Raw genomic sequence first — 26,583 nt, 5'->3', positions numbered from 1 at the left:
GTATCGCGGGCGCTAATAGTTAGAAAGGCCTCAACTCTCTCAACTCCCTGGTCTCTGTCGATTGTATTCCTTTTAATTAGCTCAAATTGGGCCGCCATTATGATTTTATGTCCTAGACTTTTATTTATGCAAGGCTTTAATGTTTTATAGCTCACATGATTGTAACAATGGTCGGAAAATCGGCAGATTTTTTACAATAATTGGCCGAATTGAACATAGATTGAAGTGACTGATCCAAGATGGCGGATCCTGTCAGCACCTATGATGCAAAACTTCTGAAGAACTTGGGAGGTGTGGGGCTGGTGATGACTATTATTTTCACCATATCAGTAAGTTTATATATTTCAAACAAAAAACCTTTGGTTAAATGCGCCTTTTTATCATTTATTGGAGCTGCTGCCTTGGAATATAAAATGTAGCTGATAAGCTTATTGTAAATTTCAGATTGGCCTCCTCATTGTCATTATTGTGAAGCGGCAAATACTGAGGATGCTACTGCTGTCTAAAAGAGGACCACACTCTCCTGTTGGAAGTGACGCACCCAGGGTAAGATGCAAGCAATGCTGCGCAGAATTCATTTCATCCACCCCAGAAGGGAAGAAATACAGCGCTAAAAGGTAGAGAAGAGAGAGGAGAAGAGAAAAAGACTGACACTCCCTTTAGTTTTTATATCATCGAGTTTGAAAAAAAACGTGTTTACAGCGATTTGCGCTTAAAACGATGAAAATTTCCTTGACCTGGTTTTGATAAATTCAGACATAAATGTAAGATATACATGTAGCATGTACACGTAAGGTCAATAAGTCTATTCCTAGCTTAATTGTAGATAAGTTGTTGCTCATGACATTTCATTGTTTCCTTGGCAGAGCCTAGGAAGAGAGATCTCAGCCCAGTTACAAAGAATTTCACAGTTAAGAATGGAACCTAGGATGTTATCAGAACAATTTAACAAACCAGTGGATGGTACAACAAACTTTGATTCCCCATCAGGTATTACTTGTTATTGGGTTGTTAAATTCATCACCACTAAGGGTATATGAGAGTGCGCAAGGTTCTTGAAAGATGGTAAAAGCCACAAAGGAGTGTGGGAGGTAACCATGACAACCCTGTCAGTGAAAAAATTAAATACTTACCTTTACTCACCTCGAGGGTAAGTGAACAGCAACAGGAGCAAAATGGCTTGACCTCAACAGGAAAGCTGTAAATTTACCCTCGGACTGGCAACCTGTATTTAGTAAAGGAGACTGCTGGCCAATGTAAGCTTGAGTTTAACCTTGCCTAAATTATATTAGCCCCATTCAATTTATAACTTTGTTTGAAAAGAACTGTATGTAATATTTCATTCTGTAATAAACCATGGCTTTGAAGGAAACTATAAATTTTTTCTAACAGATCAATATACAAGAAGCTACAAGTACCGAATGAAGGCCATGGATAAAATGACTGAGCTTGGTTTGTAGAACATGTCATTTTTTGTACTATTATACACTACTAGTATTTTGTACAATATACAGTGTAAATTACCGGTACACAATGTCTATGTTGATTTTATTATCATTTCCCCTTGCTGATGCATTTCCATTTATGTTTTTCAATTATTTTGTGACACAGATGATCTTTTATGTACAATTGACTTCAAGTACAGTCGTAAGAACAAGCAGTCTGTTAGAGAACATCTCAAGTCTCTTCAGAAGCCGCCATACAATGTGATACGAGGTGGAGATGAAACCATTAATGAGGTTGCAGATATGTATGAACATGCAAGGTTTGAAACAAAGGTATGTGTTTAGGATTTACCAGTAGTCTGTCTGAGTCTTTTTTGTTACAGAAATATTTCAACTTTAAAAAAAAATCATTGTAGTTTTTAGTGAAATGCGACCTCTGAAATTCAATCCTCAACCAACGGTTTATGCTTTTTGCTGCCGTCAATCATCTTCTCTTACCTGTAGGAAACATAAGTTTACTTCAGCCGGGTCAAAAGGTTACGTCTGTCAGTTGTGATTGGTAGAATTCAATTCATTTTGTTTGTTTTTGTTTTTATGGTTCATTGGCTTTTCGCCATAATTGTGATTGGTGTCAGCAAAAAACGCAATCATTTGTTAAATTTTAAATCTCGGAGTTTGCATATCACTAAAAATCGCAATAAAAGGGCAGTCAAAAAAAAAGAGGAAGCGTGAAAATCGTATTTAATATAATTAGGTAGTAAGGTCTTATAAATTCAGCTTTCTCTTTTTTAGGAATTTGGTGCCTTGCAGTACAGAAAGTTTGCATATCTTGTGGAGCAGATGAAAGACAGGTTCAGTATTCTAATCGAGAAACTGTAGGGAAAAAATAAAATTTGCTTATGTACATAATAATATATATTACACTTGACAAAATAGGCAACGTTTTTTACACAAACTACATCTGGAAGTTGCAGTTTGGTTGGACCAAGTGTCTTGAAATTCTAGATACAGTTTGTGTAGCTTATTATTGTCAAGAAATTGGCTCCTGAGTGCTAGCCTGAATAATAATACCATCATCTTGTCATTTAGCGATAATACCGGTAACTTTTATTAACATAATTTTTTTTTAATGAAAGCTGCAGTCTACAGTTTGATGAAGGCTGGATCTGTCAGATTTAATATTATTATTTTTTTTTTTTTTGGGGGGGGGGGTTATTTTTTAACATTTAATTCCCAAACTATAAAAAGATGACTTGATTTCGGCTTCCTAGTCTGTAAGTTATAACAGTTATAAGTTTATAATAAGCTTGCCTCTGTGTGTTTTTGACATTACATCAGAATCCCTGATTTCTTGAACCTCCGAGGGAAACAAAAAATGGTTTGAGAAATTGAGTAGTTTGAAAATCGGAGGTGAAATAGCAGTGTTTGACCAAATAAAGCAAATCCAATGGAAACAAGTTTTGTTTTGAGTTTTACGTAAGTTTGAGAAATCGATGGTTTGAGAAATTGGGTTTTATTGTATTGTCAGTTACATAATATACCAATTAAGTTTTAATATGTGTTTATTTTAGATAGTGATCAGATTAAAACTAACCCTCTGGCTAAAACATTAATTTCACAAGAAAATCTGACCTTACAATGTTTGAATGTGAAACTAAATAAATTTGAAACCTGATCATTAAACCTGAAATGTGACATCTAAGTGAATCATAAATCAGTAAAGATCAATATTGTTCATGATTATTTCACAACAGATGCAGAACTATCTGAGCTGTGGTCATTTTTTCCCATACTGTAAATCAAATTACTTAACTTTAAGCATAAGTCTCAATCATTTTCCTATTAAAATTAACACTTCTTGGACTGAATACAAATGCCGTCATGTCCCCAACAATAACAACAGTGTAAACTTGTTAAATCTTTCTTGATTTTCTTGTGCCGTAGGGTGAAAGATCAGCATCCATGTCCAACTATAGACACAGTTGTTTCTCCTTGTGTTCAGACTCAGTTAAACAAGAAAGGAAAACCTGCACTTGTCTGATCTTGTGATTCTGCCTTTTTGTTAGTATTTAATAATCTTACTGTCTCCTTGCCTCCTCCTTTCTACTCATCAAGTGTACTGGCCTTTATGAGAAAACTGAATATTTTGGAAGTTGGTGTCTGGAGTAATAAGTGTTAACTTAAAATAAAATCATAAATCCTGCCTATAAAAACTGGTAACTGGCACTAATTAAAATTAACCAAATAAACTTAAGAGCATAGAATAAACATCAATGATTAAATATTCAGTGCTTACAAGGCTCTCCTTCAGGATATGCAACCCCAGATGTTCCAATGCACTGACTTGCACTAGGAATAAAAGACACTGAACCTTTCTTGTGTTCAAAATCATGCATTGCATTAGTTTGAATGCCTTGCACTCTATTCTGTAAACATCTTATGTCACAAATCTGATAGGTTATTAAATTAAAATATTAATGACACTGTTGCTGTTAAAAAATAACTAATTCTCCTGAAAAAAGTTAGCCTTTTTATGCCATCCTGATAAAATAAATCCTGAAACATGTATGTTCACCACAGCTCATAATTAAAGTAATAAAATAATCTAACAACTTAAAAAGACTTATAGTACTTATAAATCTGAATATTGTTGAAAATGTTATGCAACTATTATTTCTCATTAAACATTTTAATAACCAAAATTGGAAAATGCAAACCTTTAAATTTAAGAGATTTACTTGTTTTTACCTCTCTCATTTAGGGTACGTCTTTATGTAAATGTTCCTGGAAGTCTGATAATAGCTGGAAACAGTAAAAAGCCAATAAGAAAACCACCCTCAAGCACAAAAATGGAACAGCCTAGTGTAGAAATAAAAACTACACAAGATGCTGAGACTGAAGCAGGGAAACTGACGCAAAGTGGAGCCATGAGCATGTGACATTTGGTAACATTTGTTACATCTGAAAAAATTGTCTGCCTCAGGTTCAACAAGTGCACAAGACAGAACAGCAAATATTTTCATCAGCTGGGACTCAGATTCACAAAAGAAAAGTGGCTCAATCTGGATCAGAGGTCTAATACACTAACCAGTGGGCCACACTTAAATTACTTTTGGTTACAAGATGGGACTACAAATTCGGTGGATTGCGTCAGCCTAAGCACTGGCACTGGTTCTGTCTTGACCAACATGTCAGTCAGATTGGATGCAGCGTTTACCTTAATCCAAGAGTTCAGTTCTTTTGTATATTTATTACAACAAGTCAAAAAGGTGGAGTTGATGTATGTGTTGCCAGTGCCTTTAAGTTATGAATGTTATATATGTTAGTCTTATAGACTTTCAGTGAACCGTGCTATAAGATGGCTGTTTACCATTTCGGATAAGAACTTGTCAGCTGTGGAAACTTCAGCTGATGAACTGAGACCAACACCAAAAAAAAAATAAACACAGCAACATGGGCTCACAGTAAATGCAAAAGGCTAGAGCTACATAGGCTTTACATGCATTCTGTGGCTATAATGTTAGGTAATATTGTAGGCTGAACATTCAAATGACACAAGTAAATGAGAAAATGGTTTATTTTATTATTATAGCTGGTTAACAGGCTCATAGAATTGACAGTTAAAATGAATATTTTGTACAATTTTGTATTATTTTCAGGGGTTTTCTTTATCGTTGTCATCATCATCATCATCATCACTGTCCATTTCATGGCATTTGATGTCATTTTCGTCTTGCAGACTGTCATCACTTAAGCACTCTTCATGAACTGTCTCTCGATATCTTGTAAATAAAGTTAAAGATTAGTTTGTTGAAGACTCAAATGTGCAAATCTGTATTAACGTAACATGAAAATATACCCTTAAAGACAGCATTAGCACCCAGGTATAGGGTATTTTAAAACAGAAGAATTTGCCTGTGGTCTTGGCTTTATTCTAAAAAGTAGGGCAAAGCAATAATTTGCTGAGCATTCATTCATTCATTCTTAAAACTGTGGTGACGCTAACTATCTAATTTGCAGAAAGATCCTAGCTCTTTTCTATTTTGTCTATGTGAAATGAAACCTGCCATTCTCTACAGCCAGTCAGAAAATATTGAAGTTGGCATTTTACAAGATGAAAATATTCTTATAAAAGGATACTGAAGAGGATTCAAAACTTGAAGTGTTGTGAAGTCTGTTTTAGTGAGGGAACTTTGTTCTCTTAACTTCTGCGTTGCATGTTGAGCTTGAAGAATCTACAAAAGAACAATTTGGAGACTTAAATAACATGTCACTTTGAAGTAATTTAAAGCTGAATTTAATGAATGCTGGAAGTAAGGAGAAGCAGAAATACTACAAGCTGCTTAATCCTACAGAAACTAGAATACACTCCAGTCTGATGGGCTACCAGGCCCAAATGCAGAAGTTAACACACCATGACAATTCCATTGCCACTCAGAGGTTTGACTCATAAAATGAAATGGATCCCTGCTACAAAGTTAACACAGTTGAATCTAGATAACTTAAACCCTCAGTAACTCGAACCTCCCGCTAACTCGAGCCTTTTTCAAAACCACTCCAGGTCTTTTTCTTACTTACTGTACCCTCGGCCTTGATAACTTGAACTCCCTTTATTATGAACCTTTTTAGATTTCCCTTGAAAGTTCGAGTTATCAGGATTCAACTGTATGCATAAGATGTCAAACCCTTTACAAACTGGACATGCTTTGTTAATTAGTTTAGTTCCCACCTTCTGTCTTTTCTCTTGATCTTGTAAGAGTTTAAAGGACTGTTCTAATGACAGAGGTTTTGCTTTCTGTGGAAAGGGCAGGAGATAAAATAATTATCGGTAATAATGTACAGATGTCTTAACACAGTGAACTTGAATTTTAACAGATTACACACAATGAAAATTTGACAGGTGCCCTTATTATAACATTTCCTAACTGGTAGAAGCAATATCTGTTCTGCTTGGACAACTGACCGAACCTGATGAACGAGGTTGATGATTTTTCCAAAGAAGTGACGCTTTAAGTTATGTGATGTTATCATATTGACAATGACCTGAAGTAGGTGGTACTGCTGGTATAACTGCAAGTTCTTGCATACATTTTCTAATTTTCTACTGGCCTAATAATGACATAAATATTCTTAACCTCGGAAAAGATCCCGGAAAACAGTAAATAATTTTAATTTCTTAAGATGAGAGGTGAAAGTTTCAGAAATAGGATCAGAAATAGGATTAATAATGACAATCGTAAACTTTGAGTGTTTATATGAATATTTATCAAAAGGACAAAACTCTTTTCTATCCCTGGCTGTGCCATTAGCTTGTATTTGTTCCCCATAACCAATAAATACACACTGACATGACAACATTGGCAAATGTAGGGGGGGGGGGGGCTTGGACCTCTTTCTTGTCCAAGAAATGAGACAACGGAGCAAATGTTCACTGTGACCTTCAATTCTTTAAAGTCTGCATTATCTGCTATTGGATAGCTTTTGCAACCAACGTAGAGGAGCCTGGACAGGACAAATGTCTCTAAATGAATACTGTATTAGTATACTTTTAAACTATAAAGACTAATTACCTCTAACTTATAGGTTGGAGGTGTTGCTGATGACTCATAATCCCATGTTCTACCAGAAGACTTTGAACTCAATTGTTTATCAGTTTTTGAATTGTTAGTATCTGTTGTTTCCCTGTGTTTGCTGCTGGTTGTTTCTTTACACGTATGTTCCTCACTTGTAGCTGCATGTCCTATGCTTGACTGGATTTGCATTTTATGAGCATCATCACTGTCGTCACTGTCTACAACATCAAGTTGTGTTCTCTGGACAAGCTGCGACACTGTCAATCTCTCAAACTGTGCAACAGTGTCTTCCAACCTTTCCTTTTGGGCAATCAGCTGCTTGAGTTGTTCCACTGTCTGTGATACCTTTCTACCTTTGTCTGGGAGGCTCTGTAAGAACTTCCTTTAAAAAGAAAGTGAACATATATCAGAAAATTAGAGTGCCCATTTCAACTAAGACAATCAAAGATGAAACCTAGGCTAAATACGATGTAAATTTCGTGTGGGATATTATAAAAAAGTATTGGTCCACAGATCAAGAATGGCAGATAACAGTTGGACAACAACTTCGAACAGAGTGGCACTGAAAGAGATGGAGAAAGATCACACGTTTAGTAGCAGGAAAGCTTACTTATTAGCCAGCAACTTCTCTTGTCTTTGAAGCATTTCCAGCAGCTCTTTCTTAGATAACTTGGCCCAGTCATTTTTCTCTGCCATATGTTTCACCGAAAGTAAAAACTTCTATCAAGCAAATTTCCCAATGTCATCATCCACCGTTTAGTAAAGAGAAAACAGGTTCTCAGCTTTTTTAAAAGGATCGTTTTCGAGCTTAACAGCTCAACAATTTCCCAAAGTAGGTTGATAACTTCTGAGGCAATCTACCACACCAAAAGTGTACAAAGTTGGAAAGAGTTCGTGAACTCAAAAATCGGAAGTTCGTCCACCATATTGCTTGGGAACCGCTTGTTCTCTTGGTCATCACCGCTGACTGGTTGTCCAGTCTCCGCGCTTCTGTCGACTTACAGAAAACAGAGCAGTTTGCCGGCAAAAGTTCATTTGAATCATAAATCATGTTCATTTCATAGCCAAATGAACTTGTTAATAGCCTGGAATGTTCAATCAGTCGTTATCTGTTGGATCTTTTTCTTATTATTAGTTTCATCAGCAGAAGGAATACAAAACGGATATGTAAAAGGTAAGTAAAACTCGTCAAATATAAATTTTTAAACCTAAAAGCTTGCGCTCAATTTAATAAGCTTAAGTTCTTAACTTAATTTTAGTTTTCAAAGTAGTTATTGAAGTTTTGCGTTTAACTCAGCCTGATTTTAATAGATTGGAATTTTCGTCTTTGTGTACTTGCTTATTTTATTTTTATTGGTGTTTTGTACATAGCTGAAACTAACGCCACTTTTTTGCTGACGTGTTTTCTTCATCGATCTCAATCATTTTGATTTCAGCAATACAGTGCAATAATGGTACTTGGTGTTTTAATATTTTCACAGGGATCGCAGTTCCAAACATCAAGTATTACGAGGCCATAGACTACAATGTTACAAATGTACACAAACAACATCTTGAAGCGGTGAATTTTCCGAAAAGCTCTGTCGTCACCATTAAATTTAGCGCCTTTCAGAGGTAAGTTGTAAGCTTATTTAACAATTTCTGTTTTAATAAAACTAACGCAACAACATTTAACGTTTTATTTTATTTTGTACTTCATCTTGTTACAATCACAAGGGAGTTAAGTCTTCTTCGCAGCCGTTTTTAGTCAATAGTGTCGTCACGCAACGCTCCTAAAACCGGAGAAAAATACAGCGGGTATTTATAATATACCATATTTTTGGTTTATTTTTTTGCCGGGTGAGTGATATTTGGACGTCACGACAATTTGAATCTCATTCATTTTTCTTGACTATTTCCTCTCGGGCCGCATTATCGAACAATATTGCTATTTTTAGGTTAGAATTAAAACTTGGGGCTCATAAGCTGGTCACGATCATCAATATAGACAATATAGAAAGATTATGGTCTGGCTAGGTGATTCAATTTGCGGGTAGTGACTGATTTTCAAGGGTTTCCATTGCCCCACTTATAAATTTATATTTTAGCCTCTGTTAGCTTGAGAAGGAAACCTCAGCATATAATTTGATAGAAAATAAGTAAACTAAAATGATAACTGGTATGGCAATGTAACAAATTTAAATTATCTAATTTTATATCAAAATTTTATGTTATGTTATCTGATTACTTAAGTTTAATTCTATACGATAATAACGCATATGTTGTGTTGTGTATTGTAATTATTCAAAGGAATTTCTGCCTATTGTTGGAGCAGCACAAGAGATTGTTTTCGAAAGATACCAAGTTTCGAGACCTGAGTTCTAACGCGGAGCAAAATACTGGCTACGATGCAAGAACTGCCTACACAGGAACTGTGAAAGGTACTTACATTTAAAGCATATTATCTTTCACTTTCTGTTTGGTAGCTTGGCCATAGTGTCCATAGTTCTCTGGCTTTTCCATCCAGCTAGAATTTGGAAGGAGTCTGAAACCTAGTGCCTGCCAATTTTTCCCCTTGGACAACGCTGTGACTTTGCACTTGATCTTCACAAAATTTGTCAAGTCGCAATAATTCTCCGTGTGTCTGTATGCTTTTTCGACAAAAAGGCTTGATAAGCAAAAACCCTTTTATGTCTGTCATGATTTACAATAGAAACGAGCGAATAAAATGGGTGATGTATGACAGAGAAACCCTTAGTAAAGCCTTTATTAAATTAGACTACATAAAGTCGAAATTCAAAGAGACTATCTCACAGGGTTAGTCGAGTGCGACAGTCGAGTGCGACAGTCGAGTGGAGAGAACTCAGGCACGCACGAAAATCACCTCGCGTGTCGTCCTCGTGCGAGGTCGTGCGAGGAATTTTCGCCCGTTTGCATGCTCGTCCGTTTTGTACTCGTGGTCTATTATTAAGCCCCTATATCAAGAATTTAACCCTTTTGTTCCTTCTTTCTTTTCTTTTTCTCAGGCGATCCCGACTCCTTCGTGATGGGTCATATATTAGATGGAAAATTTGACGGAAGTTTCTTTGCATTTGGTGAAACTTTCCACCTAGAGCCAGCAGAGCGATACATTCACTCAAAGACGCCCTACCATTCAATTATTTTTCCGGCTTCAAGCGTTCAATTTAACTCTTCGAAAATTAAAAGGAAAATGGCTCGCTTTAAAGATCTACAACCTTCAATGATTCAGGTAAATAATGGTTTCCCTTTACAAAATCTATTCCGATCAGTGAAGTTCTTCTTTTGTTTTCCTATGAAGTGAGAGACTAGTTTTCTACTCTCCCTGTTGGCCAAGATGCTGTTAGTTTTCTAAGTCTCGCTCAAATCGACCTCCGTTGAGTCGAATCGTAAAGTGAAATAGTCAAATCGACCCAGTTTGGGTGTATTGGACAACCCTCGAAGTTGAAGCCAAAATATCTAAAGCGCAGGAACGGTACCCTCTTGGGAATCCTTTTGTTCCCGGCAACATGTCTTCCCGCGCTTGGCAAAGATTACATTGTTTCCCTCGCGTTCCATCAGCTACCTCACTTATGCATGTTTTCTCATTTTGAGTTTGGTTAGGTCAGTTTAGTTCTTCAAACTTTTACTGCTAAAGGTGGATTTCTATTGAATTTTTTTTACGTGCGTGAAAAATATAAGAGACAATGTATGAACGACTTGTTTACACGTTTACGCAAGTCGTTCATACATTGCCTTTTTTCACGCACGTAAAAAATTAGGCGTCAATGGAAATCCACGTTTAGCAGAAATGATCCGTTCTCTTAACACATTCTAGAATGCATTAGGCCAAGTTTCTCGTACGGATTTCTATAAAAAAGAGAGCGGGCGGGCGCTGTTTTTTGTTATTTGTTATTTCCTCCATCGTTAAATTCTCCAGAAGCGAACTTGCAAAATAAATCCTGACCTATCCAGTACGGACCTAGCGTACCGAGGCTTTAAATTTTTGGCCTGAGTGATTTCGTATTAAAACGCAGACAAAAGCCATGTCTTACAAACTTTTTTTTGTACTTAATTGAGGAGTAAAGCCTGTTGGTTTTACAACTTGGTCCAACTTGGTCCAACTTTCCTAATAACAACTTTTAAAAAAAAGAGAAGCGGCCCCCAAAAAATGAAGCGGGCGTGGACGAGAAACATTTTTTTTTTACTTGGCCTTATTTGGTGCCAAAAGCAAATACTAACCCGTTCCCACTTGCTGCATAAAAAATTTAAAAATATCTATATCGGCCAAAAACTTGTCTCAAATTGCAACTTGCAGGAAAAAAACTGAGACAGCCGTTTTTAATTTATGTTTCCAAAACCCACTAAGGAAAGAGCTTGGCTCCCTCTACTCAGGGTTTTCCACTTATTTTATTCACACAGGCTTCCAGTAAAAGATTTCGCCGCAGCAACTCATACAACGTCATCCTCAACAACACATGCGCTGTACATATTGCTGCTGATTATTTATTTTTCAAGCACGTGGGCTCAGGTTCTGAGAGTGCCACTGTAGCAGAGATGGTGTATCACGTGGCAATGGCTGACAAAGCATTCAGGGCGACAGACTTCAACCAAGATGGGGGGCCTGGGGATGATATTGGATTTGTTATAGCAGCCGTGACTGTGTTTAACGATTCAAAAGCGGAAGGTAATAAGATTTTCATTTGTGACTCAAATTCCCGTCATTTATTCCCAGTAAAGTACGTTTGGTGATTCTTGAAAATCCTTGCCTTTTGTAAAATGTGGCAAATATTGCAACAGCATTTGTGGTTTCCAATCTCCCATACTCCTACTGAGCACTGTGCGCGCGTATCTCTGTGCGTATCGCTGCTGTCCAAGCTCATTACTGACGACCTAAACTTTGGACTGCTGACAAATAATTGTTGTGTCATCTACACGATCAAATATATTTGTCACATAAAAATTGCCCGTGCAAACTCGGCTTTAAACTACGATTGCTTTTATTCACTTTGGAACAAATACCTAGAAAACTGCCCCACAATGCTTAAGGCGGTTTTCAATTGAGTGTCGTACAACCAAAACCAAAGTGATCATTCTGGCGAATCACAAAGGACACAGACAATCCAGGGAACCAATCAAAACTCGAAGCAAATATTGGTTGCCAATTATATTTGGCTTAAGTTACCTGGCGTGTAGCGTAGCCTCGACCTGGCGCAGCCTCGCCCTCGCGCACCACGTCTTTCGCGTGCTGTCGTCATGCTGACGCGTTCGTTCGCAGTTTGCGCCCTCGCTGCAAGTAGTTTGTTTTCCGTCTCCCACCCTCCCATATACCTTCTTTTTCTCTGTCCTTTCTCCACTAGCTTCGGCCAGTGTGACTTATGCAAAGGGCCTCGCTGTGGAGTCGGTTTCCATAGCAACCGTCCAAGTACCTACCTCTCAGTCGGGTCCCCGCCTTCGCTTCGGGGGCTACTCCGCTGGTGCCTCGTCCCTTCGCATTCCAGGCAAAACCACGCTCGTTGCGTAGCGTAACAGACATTAACATTCAGCCGGTGCAAAGCGTGGGAAATGTCTTCTGATTGGTTGCCAAAGTGGCACGAGTTTTTAGACCAATCACTAAGCGTAGAAATGCAAAACCAAAGCAAACACGAATAACTTTCGGCCCTCAAGTGAAAATCGCTCTGTACGTAACAGTAAACCTGTTTACGTTTGACATTTCCAGGTTCCTTAGCAAGTCCAAAGGACATCGGTATCATGCCTTATTTGGTCAAATGGAGCGAGATTGATCACGATGCCTACTGCTTATCTCTGCTATTCACTTACCGAGACTTCTCTGACGGGGCCCTGGGACTAGCCTGGGTTGCGGAGCCCGACGAAAACACACCTGGCGGAATATGCTCTAAGAGGGTCATCCTGGAAGAGTCGGACGAAGAGCTGAACTTTAACACAGCGGTGGTGACGTTTTTGAATTTTGGCGCCAGGTTACCAAGAAAGGCCTCGGTGATTACAGTTGTACACGAGTTTGGACACAGCTTTGGGTCTGAGGTAAACGTCACTGCCACATAAAGCTAGGTGATTCTGTTAAAATGAAACGAAATGAAGTCACAATGGAGGTTAAACGATTTTTAATGCATAAAGAACATAACGTGACTAGGAGTTTTGCCAGTTGCCAGATGCCAACAGGTTACCTTCCAGCGATTCACCGGTATTCCATGCTCTTTAAAAGAGGTCTTCCATGCAAAAGGGCGGGGATGTTCATCGTCTCTTTGAGGGACGTGAAATGAGAAGTTTGCTTTCACTTAGAGTGTTTAAGACGAAGTAAAAGTTATCTTTTGGAGTTGTAGGAGAAGAAATTTTAAACAAAATCGCTCTCAAACTGTGTTGGTGGTTTAAATCAACCAAGAATGAAATCTTAATTATTTTTTTTTTCATCGTAGTATTGGATGAGAACATTTTTACTACAGCTCTTGTCTTTCTGTCTGTCTGTCTGTCTGTCTGTCTGTTTGTCTGTCTGTCTGTCTGTCTGTTTGTCTGTTTGTCTGTCTGTCTGTCTGTCTGTCTGTCTGTTTGTCTGTTTGTCTGTTTGTCTGTCTGTTTGTCTGTCTGTCTGTCTGTCTGTCTGTTTGTCTGTCTGTCTGTCTGTCTGTCTGTCTGTCTGTCTGTTTGTCTGTTTGTCTGTCTGTCTGTCTGTCTGTCTGTCTGTCTGTCTGTCTGTCTGTCTGTCTGTCTGTCAGGGAATCGTCTATTAGAGGTCCAAAAATACAGATTGGTCCTCTTTAGGGGGTTAATTCAAATTTTCTTACCAGTATTCCCCGGACATTTGTGTCATCCTCTACATAAAAAAATACAGTACCCTTTAGGTGGCTAATTTTGTTTCACTTCCAGCATGACCCAGACACAACAGAATGTTCACCAGGCGGACAAGCTGGTAACTTTGTCATGTATTCAAGAGCAAGCGACGGACACGAACCCAACAACTTCCTGTTTTCTCCATGTAGCAAGCGCAAAATATCTCCCATAATCTCTATGAAAGGGCCACAGTGTTTTATCGGTGAGTTTGTACGTATTCCGCTAGATACTACTGTCTTGAAGCAATCCGTAGGAAACGTTGCACAATACATTGCACCGTCTAACATACCGAGCAACGTACAAACTAATTACGAAAAAAGTTGAATCAACGCTCGCACTCGGGAGAGGAGGGGGTGAGGGGAGGGGGGGGGGGGAGAGGAGGGGGTGAGGGTGGTTACTCCCTTTCATGGACCATACGGTGAGGCTCCGTCCGAAAAAGATGCCTGGGTACGTACAAAGAGTAGGAATGGCACGAGTTGTAGCATATAAAAAGGTGTAACTGCAATTTAGGTTTTAAAAAGGACCTTTTAAGAAAACTCGAAGAGACGCATCCGAACAGCTAATTTATCTACGTATTTTAAGGGGTTACTCAATCCAAGGGTACAGGAAAGGGATGCAGTGCGTCAACTAGCTGTAGGTTTTTAAAAAGGGTACCATAACGCGAGAAATTACACGAAAAATTTATTCTTTGACATTTTACCGCTGATTTTCCAACCAATTCACTGAACGCCGGTTTAATTTTAAAGGAGTATTAAAATATTGACTTCTAAATTCTCTTTACCAGCTCATAACAACGGCTCCTTCTGCGGCAACAAGATCGTAGAGGAGGGTGAAGATTGTGACTGTGGAAGACCAGACGACTGCCTCGCAGAAGACAAGTGCTGCGTGGCGAGAAATGACGACTTGAATATACCCGGATGTACGGTCAGACAGGGAAAGCAATGCAGGTATGTGTGTGTTACCCCGTATGTATGACGTCATGATTTACAGCTCGCATACCATTTGATCATCGTCATCATCATCATCATCATCATCCATCGTTATCGTCGTTGTCATAAACCTCTTCATTCACATTTATTTGCATTAATGCTAAGTACCACTGTAGAAACCTGATGCCCAATCTTTCCAAAGAACCCGGCCTACTCTCGATCTAAAATCAAACACGAATCTACAATGTCCTAGATTCCGGTATATAATGGTTTAAGGGACCGTTACATTTCTTTTGTTTTTTAAATTTAGTTCTGTTTTGCTATTTTTTTAGGGTTTTCCTTCTTTAAAGCTTTAGTTTACTATAAAGTAACCTTTGTTTCTCTTTTCAGTTATGTGGCAGGGAAATGTTGTACTGAAGAATGTACTTTCATCCCAGAATCCCCAGCGAAAGTGTGCCAAGCAGAGACAGAGTGCAGCCTGGAAACTACTTGCAAATATCCTTTGATTAGATTATGTGCGGAAGAGAAAGTTTCAGGAAATAGACAGGGTTATATAGGGGGGCCTAAACGAATTTCACCAAGTGTGTAAGAGATATCAGGACTCGGATTACGTCAACCAGCTTTCGATCAAACCGGCCCAAATACTTTGTCGTTTTAACGCGTTTTAAATTGTTACACTGCTAAGATACAGTTTGAAATTGCCCAAAGTAAAAATGCTGGACAAAACATGAGAGAAATGATTACTTACGTGACATTTAAAACAGAATTCGAGGTTGACAATGATCATAGAATAGCTTCATCTATTTATACGCCACGGCCTGGGATATGAATGGTTGCGAACAAGAGCCTGGCAGTTTTTTTATTGTGTTCCTCCAGGCTACCAATTTTCCCCACCCCGCTCAGTTGTCGGGAGAGGGAGAGGGTAACGTGCAGTTAGGAAGAGTCGCATTTCTCCTACATTTATGCTACGGAATCCGAAATTAAACACCGGTACTGAGAAAGGAAAGGTGGCCTAATGGTAAGTGCGTTATATGCTCTGGATTGAGCAGTCCAGGTTCAAGCCTTGACTGGGGTCATTGTATTATGTTCTTGGACAAGACAGCGCCTCATTTCACCCAGGTGCCGGCGATTTTAATGTTGGGAATAACCCTGCGATGGACTAGCATCCCATCCAGGGGGGGAGTAGCAGTAATCCTAGCCGGAACTAAGTGACGAGAGTTATGAGTCACTAGGCTTAAAGGCTTTCCTTTCATTTTCTTTAACACATTAAACTGGCCGCAATGGGCGTTGCCCTCAAGCGGAATCAAAACCAAGCAATGTGACATGCAATGGAGGATCGAACACGTGCCTGGATGGCAGCTGTATTGGTTCAATATGTGCGCTATATGGGACCAATGAATGTGAATGTCACCAGGACAGAGATGAAATGTGTCACGTGTGTTGTAACAGTAGTCGTGTGAGTGACTACAGTAGTACGGTTGAAACTCTCGCCCCTGATTGAGCGATAACTTTTGGCGTTTTTAGCGACCTTTAGATTGGACTATGAGTAAGAGATTAAGTGCGAGTACTAGTTTTCAAATCAAATTCGTGTGCTTCCTATAATCACTTATCACACTAATCTTATCCCTAACGTTTATTTATGTGTAAGTCAGCAACAGAAAAGAGTTATAGTTAGGGGGATACAATTGTCTTGAAATTCCAAAGTCGTACTCGTACTCGATCTCGTACTCGTAGTCAAATCTTAAGGTTGCTTTTATCGTTTCTCGTGCGTTATTCTCAAATTGGAACCGGCTAAATCGAGGCGTCCTCTGGGCTCGTCCCACACCGTGCTGATGACAGCCGAAGAAAGTTAAATAGAAATCCCTTCCATCTATTTTCCATTTACTCGTATTGATTTCAGTTCTTGTTTGTTACAGGCTGGTGCTTTCCTTCTTTCTTCTCTGTTACTTATTTTAAATTAAATTAGTCACTAATTTGGAATATTATCTCCGGCCAAAACCCTTCTTTTGTTTTTGTCGTCCTTAATCACTTGCGATAAGCATTGTGGCAAAAAAAAAACATTCTAGAGCTCATTTCTCATTTGTGAAAGTCGCAGTTCAGTTTCTGATTACATTTACTTTGTAACTAAAAACAAATGTTTTAACTTAAAAGTTGATAAATAAAGAAAGGTGGTAAAGAAATAACGGAAAAGATCATGTTCATTATGTCACGAGCGTGGGGCAAAGAAAAATCTGAGATTTTTTCTTTGCCCCACGCTCGTGAAAAGTAATGAACACTACATCTTTCTCAACCATCAAGTTTTTCCAAGCCATTTTATTTTTAATCATTACCATCCGTTTTCCTTTATGTGATATATTCCTACCAACTTGTTTTCTTATTCTCATCAGGGTGAGTGCATATCATCTCTGCATTTCCTGGGTCGAGTCGTTCTCAAGCGTCCCGGCAGCACTTGCAATCTTCACCGGGGATACTGTGACTCATATGGCCTGTGCGTCACTGTGGACAATGATGATGAACTCAACAAACTCAGGGATGCTTTCAAGAGATTCTTCTCCAAGGCAGCCATGAGTGACCTGTGGAGCTGGATAAAAAGAGAATGGTATGCCTTTAGTCTTGTTGCTTTTCTTAGATTACAGTGCAGCAAAATTCTGTGAAACAAGGCAGCGCTGCACTGGCTACGTCAATTTGCTATGTTTTGCAAAGTTAGGAATAAATTTGTTACCGTGATTCACACCTTACTGTTGCCATTCGTCAATGTTTTCATATTTTTCGAAATTTTTTCCCATTCTTGCACGGGCAACGTTTATGTGACTAATATATTTGATCGTGTAGATGGCGCAACAATTATTTGTCAGCAGTACAAAGTTAAGTGCGCCAGTAATGACCGTGGACAGCAGAAATACGCACAAAGATACGCGCGCACAGTGCTTAGTGGGAGTTTGGGAGATTGGGGACCACATATACTGACGCAATATTTGCCACATTTTATGTGACGAGTCGTCTACACGATTTTTTTTTTGTATGTGACAACTTTTCTTTCTCACATAAAAGCTAACACGCCAGCTTGTCAACGAATATATTTGACATACAAAAAGTAGCCAATTTTTCTCATCTACACGAGCAAATAAAAATTGTCACATAAAAAATGCTCGTGTAAACTAGGCTTTAATTTATGTTGTGCTGCTTTTTATTTGACCAAAAAAACATGGTCGAGTTGTTTAAAGTACATTTAAGCTAACCCAGGGTTAGCGTAAATTTTAACTTTTGTAACTTTTCAGTAAGGATTTTTTGTTTATATTTTCTGTTCTACAATTTTGACGTCGACTACTTTCAAACTCAACAAAACGTAAGCAATAAGAACGCTTTTATACAAGAGAAATTGAACCCTCTATCAACTTTTAATCCTGGGTTAGTGTTTATCGGCTTTTAACAAGCTAGCCCTGGTGTAGGCGGGGATATTGCAAGTATTAATACCATGTTTTAAAGGCAAAACTCCAACTTTTCCTTCAGCTGTTGAAAATGTTTTCGCGATATCTCCAGGCAGGGGTCCGGACAGGCGTTCCAGATGGAGAAAACCGGACCTTAGGAGCGCGCTATAACAGCAACTCGAATTCAAGAATATTTCTTTACTCCCTAATATAACTCACTCAGGGTGCGAACTAGCCAGCTTACAATACAAACGTGAATTCTCGAGCAAATTAAAATGATACTTCAATTTACTAGAATATATAATAAAACGTCAACTGTGCTTTGTTCTGTTTTAAATTCAAGGAAGTGCCTGATTGAAGAGAAGTGTGGCCGGAAAAAACGCCTACGTTTTGCCTTTTTTTTTTTTTCGCGAAAATTCTTTCTTGCGTTTCTTGCGTGCTTTATAAAGCTTGGTTTTCACTAGCGACGCAAGCACAATCGCAAGGATAACAGCCCGGGGGGGGGGGGGGGGGCACTTCCTATAAATGGGCTAATGGGGATGTGCCGCTGGATGGGGTCGCATTTTCACGACTGGACCGACTATAATGGGGTCGCCATTTCAAGCATTTTTTATAGGGTGACTAGAATGGGGTCACACTTTTCCGGGATTTTGAGAGTACGAAAATCTGGTAAGTTGTGATTTATGAACGGAAATATTCGCCGAAAAAAATGTTACCGTATTAATTGCTGTTGTTCAATATTTGACAAACAGCTCCCATGCAGAAAGTGACTAAGTTGGGGTCGTAAAAATTAAATTTACCCAAAAGTGACTAAGTTGGGGTCGTAAAAATTAAATTTACCCAAAAGTGACTAAGTTGGGGTCGTAAAAATTAAATTTACCCAAAAGTGACTAAGATGGGGTCTATTATTGGCCATAGAATATGACTATAATGGGGTAGGGGTTCTGAGAGGCCAGCGGCACATACCCAACAAAAATTTACCCAAGAACCCCCCCCCGGGGGGGATAACAGCTCTAATTATACCGTGAAAACGGCTTCGTTTCAAGTAAAAGCACTAGCGCATTTCATTTTGATGCTTGTGCTCATGTCCTTTTTGCGTGATTGCGCTTGTGCTTGTGTCGCTAGTGAAAACCAGGCTTAACAGCACAAAGCACGGTTATTAAGGATTTTTAGCCACCGATAGGATACGAAGAAAAAACTATGTCCATATCGTTTGGTATCTAACAAGACGGGTTTGCAACGCATTTAAATGAGCTCAGTACAAACTGCAGTAGTGTTGCATCTCTCATAAGTTTGTTATTCTAGTGGTCCTCTCACGGTGTAGCAGCTGCTATTGTGTTTGGGGCTTGGGGTATTGTTTATGTTGTTTGTTCTACTGTTCTCAGTCTCGAAAGGAAGCGAGCCATTCATGCAACACAGTTTCATCCAGAAGTTCTGCACAAGAGCGGAACAGAAAAGTATAATTTGACTTTAATTAACTTGGTAGAAACCGGTTTGACAACCATTTCGCGCATCAAGCTGTAGAAAATTGACCTTCAAGGGCTTGTTGTCGATATTTCTAATATGCGTGCGCTTCGCAGCTGCTCTTCCTGAAAAACAATACCGAACTTTCGTCAGATGTTCTTTGCTTTGGGCAACCGTGTCGTAACAATGGAACGCTGTCATGGATATCCGGCGTGGCGTGTGAAGAAATGTTTCACAGTTAATCAATGCTGCAGCCGTTGAATTTTGACTTGTGACGTCAACACACGTCAGTGGGTGAAACTAGAAAAGAAGAGTTTCAATTTGAATTTTTTTCATAATCAACAACACAACTACAACAACGCCATCTAAAGAGCAAGCGAACGAGATGCCTGTAGGAGCTTATCTTTCAGAGATGAATCTAATTCACTGTGACTTTGAACGTATGAGTTGCTCAGAAAAAAGCCATCTGATTCCCAAGGCAGAGCGAAGCAGCAAATCTAAACACGGTAAGAAGTCAAAAGTGACAAGATTTTCAAGAATCTTTGGCCGAAGGAAAAGAGGATTTCTGCAGAGAAAAGAACGATTTACAGGTCAACCTTGTTCCAAGAAAAGGGTGAAGTGTAATTCTTCCAGACAGGAAAACGAAGAAAACCTTCAAGACATTTTTAACAGTTTAAATAACAGTGATGAGATTGCACGCGAGGCAGCCGCTAATTGGCATCTGAATAGAAACAAAAGACGGCGAATGGCGACCTGTGAACAACTAGAAAAGGTAACAAGCGACGGAAAATCGACACTGCATGATTTACGCAAAACTCTGGTGGTTGTCAAACGGTTGGAGATTTACGGGTTGATATAGAGAATCTCAAGCTTTAATAATATGCCAATTGTACCATGCAGCAAAACCGAGGTTTATTTTGAAGGTGCAATATTGAGTTTTTGATCTGGAAATGCCAAGTGCTGCGTATGGAACAGCAACTCCAAGGCAAACGAAAATTTGGTCGAGGAATCGAGAGTTGGAGAAATCGAGGGTCCGAGAAATCGGGATTCTTCAAGAACGGCAAAGAACTGCCAGGGTTTTATAGTCAACTATGACGCGGCGGTAAAATGCTATCATTCCACCCATGGACTTTACTGACAATATGATAATTTGCTACACAGTCGCAATTTAGACTTCCTCTAGGATAGAGTTACAAACAAATGAATGCTGATACGATTTCCTATTTATTATATTTTTCAGTGAAATGTTATCAAAACTGATACTTATTTATTATACTGATCGGGATCTAACGCAATGAATCTTCTGTTTCCAAACGTATTCTGTATCTTAATATTAGTGTATCTTGAAATTATCATAGACGCTACTCATATCTACTAAACAGTTCTGGATCACTTTCGAATTTTCTTTTGATTTCAATTTCCTCTGCATCCTTTCAAGAAGACATTGTTTGTACACTAGCGAGGCGATTACACTTCCTGTTTGGATTGCAACAGTCTGTATTCCTGTTAGATTAAAAAATATACCTTATAGCTATGTTTTTATGACTCGATACGTCCACAGCTTTACGCTAGCAAGCAACGAGAATTTAAATTTTGATAATCGCAATAAAGAAATAATTTTCTTTTATGTTTGTCTCAGTATTTTCTTAACGGAATAGGAACATTTTCTGCGCGTTTCTCTCGGGTAATAAGAACACTCGTGAAAGTTTGGGAGAAGTCATAAAACCTGCAAAAACACTTGCTTTCGGCTCGAATTCCTGAAACATTTCACGTTCTCTCCAATTTCCACTGGTGTTTCTATCCCTCGATAGAACCACGGAAACTGATGTGGTCAATTTTTAATGTAAAGCATTAATGTTTGTTCTTTTTGATGCGTGACTCTTGATATATCACCAACGCATAGGTTTCGTAACTGACAAAAATGATTTGAATAACAAAGCGAATTGAGGGTCACGTAAATATCACTAAAAGCTAATATTGACAGAACAAAGTTCTTCCTTTAATATATTTTAACTACAATCGTGAGAATCTTCACGGAAAAACGTTTAGAGATGAAGCGATTTGAAATTTGATAAAATCTGTGACAGCCCGGTTAAGTATAATGCCCACATGTCACAAAAACAAAATTTTCTCGATTTCTTTTCCGTTTTCAGCTACCACAGTTCCAAAGAGAAAATTAAAAATTTTAATGACAAGATCTGCTTTTTTACGTTTTTACTTTTAAAGCCACCAGCCATGTTAGTGTCTGAACATGGCGGACATGGAATTGTACCAAGTCCTGACTGTAACTTTCCAAAAATAAATAATTCTGTTCTGAAGGGCACTGTAAAGCTAAAACTTACTCATACTTTTTTATTTCTATCGACTCTATAATCTCTACGTCGTTCTGAAATCGTTCGATCAAGCAAACCCTTGTTTGTCTCGTTGATAAACTCCAACAAGGCAGACTACATTTGCCTACGGCCCAAATTCTAGCGATATATCGCGTTTGGTTACCTTTTGCTATTAATTTTGCCAGTTAGAGATCTATTTGCTATTGAAAGAAGATATTGGTTTAAAGTTGATAAAAAAAGAGATAATTTCAGTTGACGTCAGCTGGTAAACAGTATTTCGACATTGTTTATCTAAAAGAAAACTCCTGCTTTTCCGATCAGTGCTCACGGAAGTTTGAAACAGATTTTTTTTTTTAAAATGGTGAAAGTTGACTGAGGTTTGGACACAAAGCATGTCTTGCAGTGTATGACAAGAGTGATGTGTCAACAAATCAGCAATCATGATTTTCCTTGACCAACTGTTAATATTCCTGATATTCCTGTTGGGTTTTCACGTAACATTTTTCAAAGATTTTTAAAAAGCTTGAGAAAATGACAAACAGGGGTATTCCAATTTCTCGAACCTGCAAGGGAAACGAAAATTGGCCCAAGAAATCATGGCCTCGAGAAATGGGGGGGGGGGGGGGGGGGTAAAGTTGCAGTGTTTGACCGAGTGAAGCAAATCCCAGGGAATCTTTATTTCCGAGAATGTTGTCTGCCCTAGTGCTTGTACGGGACAGCTAAATTCTTCTTAATATTTTTAGTGTCAATGATCGAAATTGTTAAATTCACTTCCGACCAATGATGCTATATTCATGGTTGACATGCTGTCCTAAATTTTACTAAATGTTACATTTTGCGGGCTTTTTTTCGACCTCAAAACTGCATTAGGTGGCAGTGGCATTTTGTGGGTTAGGCATTGGCCGTTTTCACACTAGAGACGGACAATTCGTCTGAGACGGACAAATCGCTTTAGTGTGAAAACCGGACGGACACGATTTTGGACGAACAAGTCGTCTGAATTTGTCCGTCGATTTGTCCGTCTAGAAAGACGATTTTTCGAGGACGACTTGGTCGTCTAGGCGGACAAGTCGTCTAAAAGCCGTCTTAATTAAATTTACACTAGACGAACAAATCGTCAGACGACTTGTCCGTCTAGACGATTTATCCGTCTTCTAGTGTGAAAACGGCCATTATGTAGGTTATGTGGAAAGACTGAGATGGCCAAATTCGCTTAGGAAGAGAAGGATTGGAACGAGTCAAAAACGTAGACCAAGGGAGTGTGGGTGAGGTTAAATGACTAACTTCATGTGTCATTATTTCATTTTATTTTTACAAGTACGGGAACTGAATTATTTCTCGACATGTAATATGGCACAATTCCTTGATGTCTTGCAGGTATTATGTCCTGGTGATTCTCGGTAGTATTTGTTTGATTGTTGTTCTACTCAAGTTAACTGCTCGTGGCAGACCATCTCTGCTTAGCCTTGCCAGGCGAGCTATTCTGCCATACATCGTGCGGAATCAGCAAACTGTGCGTGTAAGAAGCCGCCAATCGTCCTCAGGAGACTTCATGGATGCAGTGGGGGAGTTGGGCTCTAGTCACGGAGACAGAAATCTGGGAGAAGCTGATGTATATGAATCATGTGAGTTAATATTTAACAATTATTCCACAAGCGCGCGTTGGATATGAGATGGTAGATAGTCAATGAGGCGCGTAGCGCCGAGTTGGCTATAACGATCTCATATCCAACAAGCGCGAATGGAATAATTGTTTTAATAAAAACGCCCGAAGAATTGCAATATTTGAGCTCCTCAGCTGTTTTCGTTGACGCGTATCGGCTCCATATTTGTGGTGAATGGTATATGAGCTCATATACCATTGCCTGTGAACCAATCAAAACGCAGGAATTGCAATATACCATTGCTAGTTTTTAATCAAGATGAATGTAACTGAGTTTTTGTAGGGTATGGTAACCTGGAGATTAAAAAGCCTGCACCCATTGTGAACTGGATTTCTCCTTTGCTTCATTTTCTTCCCTTTTTTCATCAAAAGATGATAATTCTGTTTCTGTATTCCCTGTTGGGAGGACAGCCAGAAAAAGTTATCAATTGTCGCTAGGTTCCGATTAGTGTGGTCACTGGGCTCATAATTATAATTATTGTAGCTGGGATTAGAGCTTTTGTGCGCTGGGTTCGACCCTGTTTTTATCGTTTAGTGAAAATTGTGTATTGTTTTCGCGGGGTTCAACTGAATTATTTCCGACGCTGGGAAGAGAGTTGTTTTGTCGCTGTGGTCAAGAGTTTTTTTTTTTGCAGCTGGGCTTAAAGTTATTCAAAAATATTTTTGTTATTCCAAATAAGTTGATCTCAGGATGTTTTTGCTAGGTTCCAAAATATTTTTACCACTGCTTGGGGTTTGAGTTGTTTTAACGCTGGGTCAAGTTGTTATTGTCGCGACACCCGGCCGCACTGCGCATGAGTGGACCCCCCGCCGCCCCCGCCCCACTGCCCCCCACCCCTCGCGACCCCCCCCTCTCGCAAAAGGGGCACAAAAAAAAAAACACACCTACTCCCACTAAACCCCTCCCCATCTGCCACCATCCCTCCTCCCCCCCCCCCCCCTTCCTCAATATCACCCCCACCGCACCTCCACAAACAGCACTGCGCTCTACCGAATGAGCTAACCCCTGAAGGTGCCCCTTCTCGCCTGTGTGCTCTTTCTCCTCTCTTCTCTCGGTTTCTGCAGCATTCTACCACTCGTGGGCCACGACTACCGCCGAGCGTGCGGTGGCCGTTGGTGACTGGAAAGATGACCGGAAGTGCTAAATCAGCGCATGCGTGACGTTCGCCGCGGTGTCTATTGTCGCTGGGTTCAACTGAATTATTGTTTTTTTTTGTCCCTTAGTCGACATTTTTTTTTGTTGTGTTCAAAGTTATTTCCATTGTGTTTAGAGGTTTTTTTACTCTAGATCCTACAGCTGGCTTAGGAGAAATCAATCACTTCTCATTCTCTCTCTTTCGTTTGAAAATAAAAAATCCCGTGAAAAAAGAAAAACACGTTGTCAGGAGCCCAATAAGTTTTCGTGTTTTTTTTTTTTTTTTGAAAATCTTCCACAATGTCAGTCTAGAGGAAAAAACAAATGAAGAAATCTTCTACAAGTAAGCAAAGTCAGACAAAATGTAGGATATATACCGGTTGGGCGGCATATCATAAAATAAATAGGGGAGTAACACCCCCCCCCCCCCCCAAACCCCACCCCACCGCACTGGGACAACTGAATTATTACACCTAAAGTACTTGAACTCTACACTTAAACTTAAGAAATTTATGAAATATTTTCTGAAAACCGACATTCTCCTATTTATTTCAAATTTGCTAGCTACCATTTTCTTTGACCTTTTCTTTTTCGGGTGATCTGAATAAACGTGACATGAGCTCGCTGGTTTTAAACAAGGAAACAAACCGTTCGTTAGTCAGAATCCCATCGACAGGAAATCTTCTTGAAGACGCTACAAACTTCTGTTTGTTGTTTGTGTTGAATTTTTCAGATGAAGCCCATTTGCAGTCTTTATTCCCGGATGTGACCAGCTGGGATTTACACAGCGCCATTCGTCACACCACATCTGAAGAAGCTGCGATAAACAGACTCCTGGCACAGGGATACGTCATGAGTGAATATTGAATCTAGTGAGCACAAGTGAAATTCTTAATACAAGTGCCTTACCTTTTATTTGTGTTTATTTTGTATTTCTCTGTTCTCGAGTCTGTTAGCACAATAGCGATCTTGCTCTTCAGATGCCTACCTGCGTTTGTCGACACGAACGTTGCTAGCAACAGTTGCCTGCGAATATAACCGCATCGCATCACTTCTGCTAAAACGTGCAAAACGCGGAGAGAGAGAAAGGAGCGCCGGGGAGCGATTAAAGGCGGCTGTATTCGCAGGCTACAGCAACAGTTGCTAAGCAGCATTTCCAACTCGACTTACCTTTATTGAGACAAACTGACACCTTAATTTTGTAGTGGTCGTGTTATTCATGTTATACGTTGTGCTCTTTTAATGAGAGACAATTTTTAGCATGGCTCAATACTTTGTATTTCTCTTTTATTTTTTTAGGTACCTAACTTCGTTTTCTTCTGATGTCTAATAAAAGCCTGCAGGAACAGTGACAATTACACTGCAATGATAAACTTATTTTATGAACTGTACGATTCTTGATGCTTCCACCATTTACAATTGTTCTGACCTCTGGGATCAAACCTTTAAATGAAATAATCTTAAACAGAGCAATTAAACAAGGCTGTGGAACGCAAGAGATTTTTAACAAACCACATGTTTGACGTATTTAGACGACACCCCGTCCCCTCCCCCTTATCTATATTTTTTTTTTTTTTTTAAAAAAAAAAAAAAAAAAAAAAAAAAAAAAAAAAAAAAAAAAAAAAAAAAAAAAAAAAAAAAAAAAAAAAAAAAAAAAAAAAAAAAAAAAAAAAAAATTTTTTTTTAAAAAAAAAAAAAAAAAAAAAAAAAAAAAAAATTAAAAAAAAAAAAAAAAAAAAGAAAAAAAAACCCCACCTAATAATACGAAAACAAAAAAACCTCATCCAATAA

At 38.9% G+C, this 26,583-nt stretch overlaps 3 protein-coding genes across 5 annotated transcripts; 2 read left to right on the top strand and 1 right to left on the bottom strand.

Annotated features, from left to right (window-relative positions):
• The first annotated feature begins 33 nt into the window (after positions 1–33).
• LOC144651868 (protein C1orf43 homolog) lies at positions 34–5,255 on the top strand. Of its 3 annotated transcripts, none has more exons than XM_078511930.1 (8): positions 34–329; positions 445–546; positions 867–990; positions 1,393–1,452; positions 1,612–1,778; positions 2,238–2,296; positions 3,390–3,506; positions 4,207–4,339. In XM_078511930.1, exons 1-7 carry the CDS (start codon positions 240–242, stop codon positions 3,484–3,486), a joined length of 699 nt encoding a protein of 232 aa, XP_078368056.1. In that variant the 5' UTR covers positions 34–239; the 3' UTR covers positions 3,487–3,506; positions 4,207–4,339. The 3 variants fall into 3 exon arrangements, 2 of the variants coding, with proteins under 2 accessions (XP_078368056.1, XP_078368047.1); XR_013570379.1 differs by lacking the exon at positions 3,390–3,506 and adding an exon at positions 4,472–5,255 and having other exon boundaries at positions 39–329; positions 4,207–4,437; XM_078511921.1 differs by lacking the exon at positions 3,390–3,506 and having other exon boundaries at positions 40–329; positions 4,207–5,255.
• On the bottom strand, positions 5,009–7,960 carry LOC144651896 (uncharacterized). Its single transcript, XM_078511965.1, has 5 exons — positions 7,629–7,960; positions 7,016–7,400; positions 6,175–6,240; positions 5,586–5,680; positions 5,009–5,227 (listed from the first exon to the last, which is right to left on the bottom strand). The coding sequence occupies exons 1-5, from the start codon at positions 7,712–7,714 to the stop codon at positions 5,101–5,103; spliced, it is 759 nt and encodes a 252-aa protein (XP_078368091.1). The 5' UTR covers positions 7,715–7,960; the 3' UTR covers positions 5,009–5,100.
• Positions 7,961–7,995: 35 nt separating this feature from the next.
• LOC144651970 (disintegrin and metalloproteinase domain-containing protein 10-like) lies at positions 7,996–26,288 on the top strand. The gene is made up of 14 exons (XM_078512057.1): positions 7,996–8,192; positions 8,500–8,632; positions 9,308–9,438; positions 10,024–10,247; positions 11,417–11,681; positions 12,714–13,036; positions 13,877–14,042; positions 14,625–14,787; positions 15,160–15,264; positions 16,042–16,225; positions 17,157–17,368; positions 23,372–23,619; positions 25,526–25,664; positions 26,092–26,288. The coding sequence occupies exons 1-13, from the start codon at positions 8,087–8,089 to the stop codon at positions 25,657–25,659; spliced, it is 2,394 nt and encodes a 797-aa protein (XP_078368183.1). The 5' UTR covers positions 7,996–8,086; the 3' UTR covers positions 25,660–25,664; positions 26,092–26,288.
• The last annotated feature ends 295 nt before the right edge of the window (positions 26,289–26,583 follow it).

This window comes from Oculina patagonica, chromosome 1 (genome assembly GCF_052425735.1).
Source record: "Oculina patagonica isolate OP01 chromosome 1, crgOcupat, whole genome shotgun sequence".
Taxonomy (NCBI): domain Eukaryota; kingdom Metazoa; phylum Cnidaria; class Anthozoa; order Scleractinia; family Oculinidae; genus Oculina; species Oculina patagonica.
This window is presented reverse-complemented; position numbering and strand designations above follow the sequence as displayed.

Bases quoted from the DNA above. Each gene is read 5' to 3' on its own strand.
- LOC144651896 (XM_078511965.1), bottom strand. From the start codon at position 7,714: ATGGCAGAGAAAAATGACTGGGCCAAGTTATCTAAGAAAGAGCTGCTG. The intron at 5,681-6,174 runs GTGGGAACTAAA...GTTCTTTTGTAG, and splicing joins ATCAAGAGAAAAGACAGAAG to ATTCTTCAAGCTCAACATGC. The intron at 5,228-5,585 runs GTATCCTTTTAT...TTTATTTACAAG, and splicing joins CAAGTTTTGAATCCTCTTCA to ATATCGAGAGACAGTTCATG.
- LOC144651970 (XM_078512057.1), top strand. From the start codon at position 8,087: ATGAACTTGTTAATAGCCTGGAATGTTCAATCAGTCGTTATCTGTTGG. The intron at 13,037-13,876 runs GTAAACGTCACT...TTTCACTTCCAG, and splicing joins GACACAGCTTTGGGTCTGAG to CATGACCCAGACACAACAGA. The intron at 16,226-17,156 runs GTGAGTGACTAC...TATTCTCATCAG, and splicing joins TGTGTTGTAACAGTAGTCGT to GGTGAGTGCATATCATCTCT.
- LOC144651868 (XM_078511921.1), top strand. From the start codon at position 240: ATGGCGGATCCTGTCAGCACCTATGATGCAAAACTTCTGAAGAACTTG. The intron at 1,779-2,237 runs GTATGTGTTTAG...TCTCTTTTTTAG, and splicing joins ATGCAAGGTTTGAAACAAAG to GAATTTGGTGCCTTGCAGTA. The intron at 2,297-4,206 runs GTTCAGTATTCT...TCTCTCATTTAG, and splicing joins GTGGAGCAGATGAAAGACAG to GGTACGTCTTTATGTAAATG.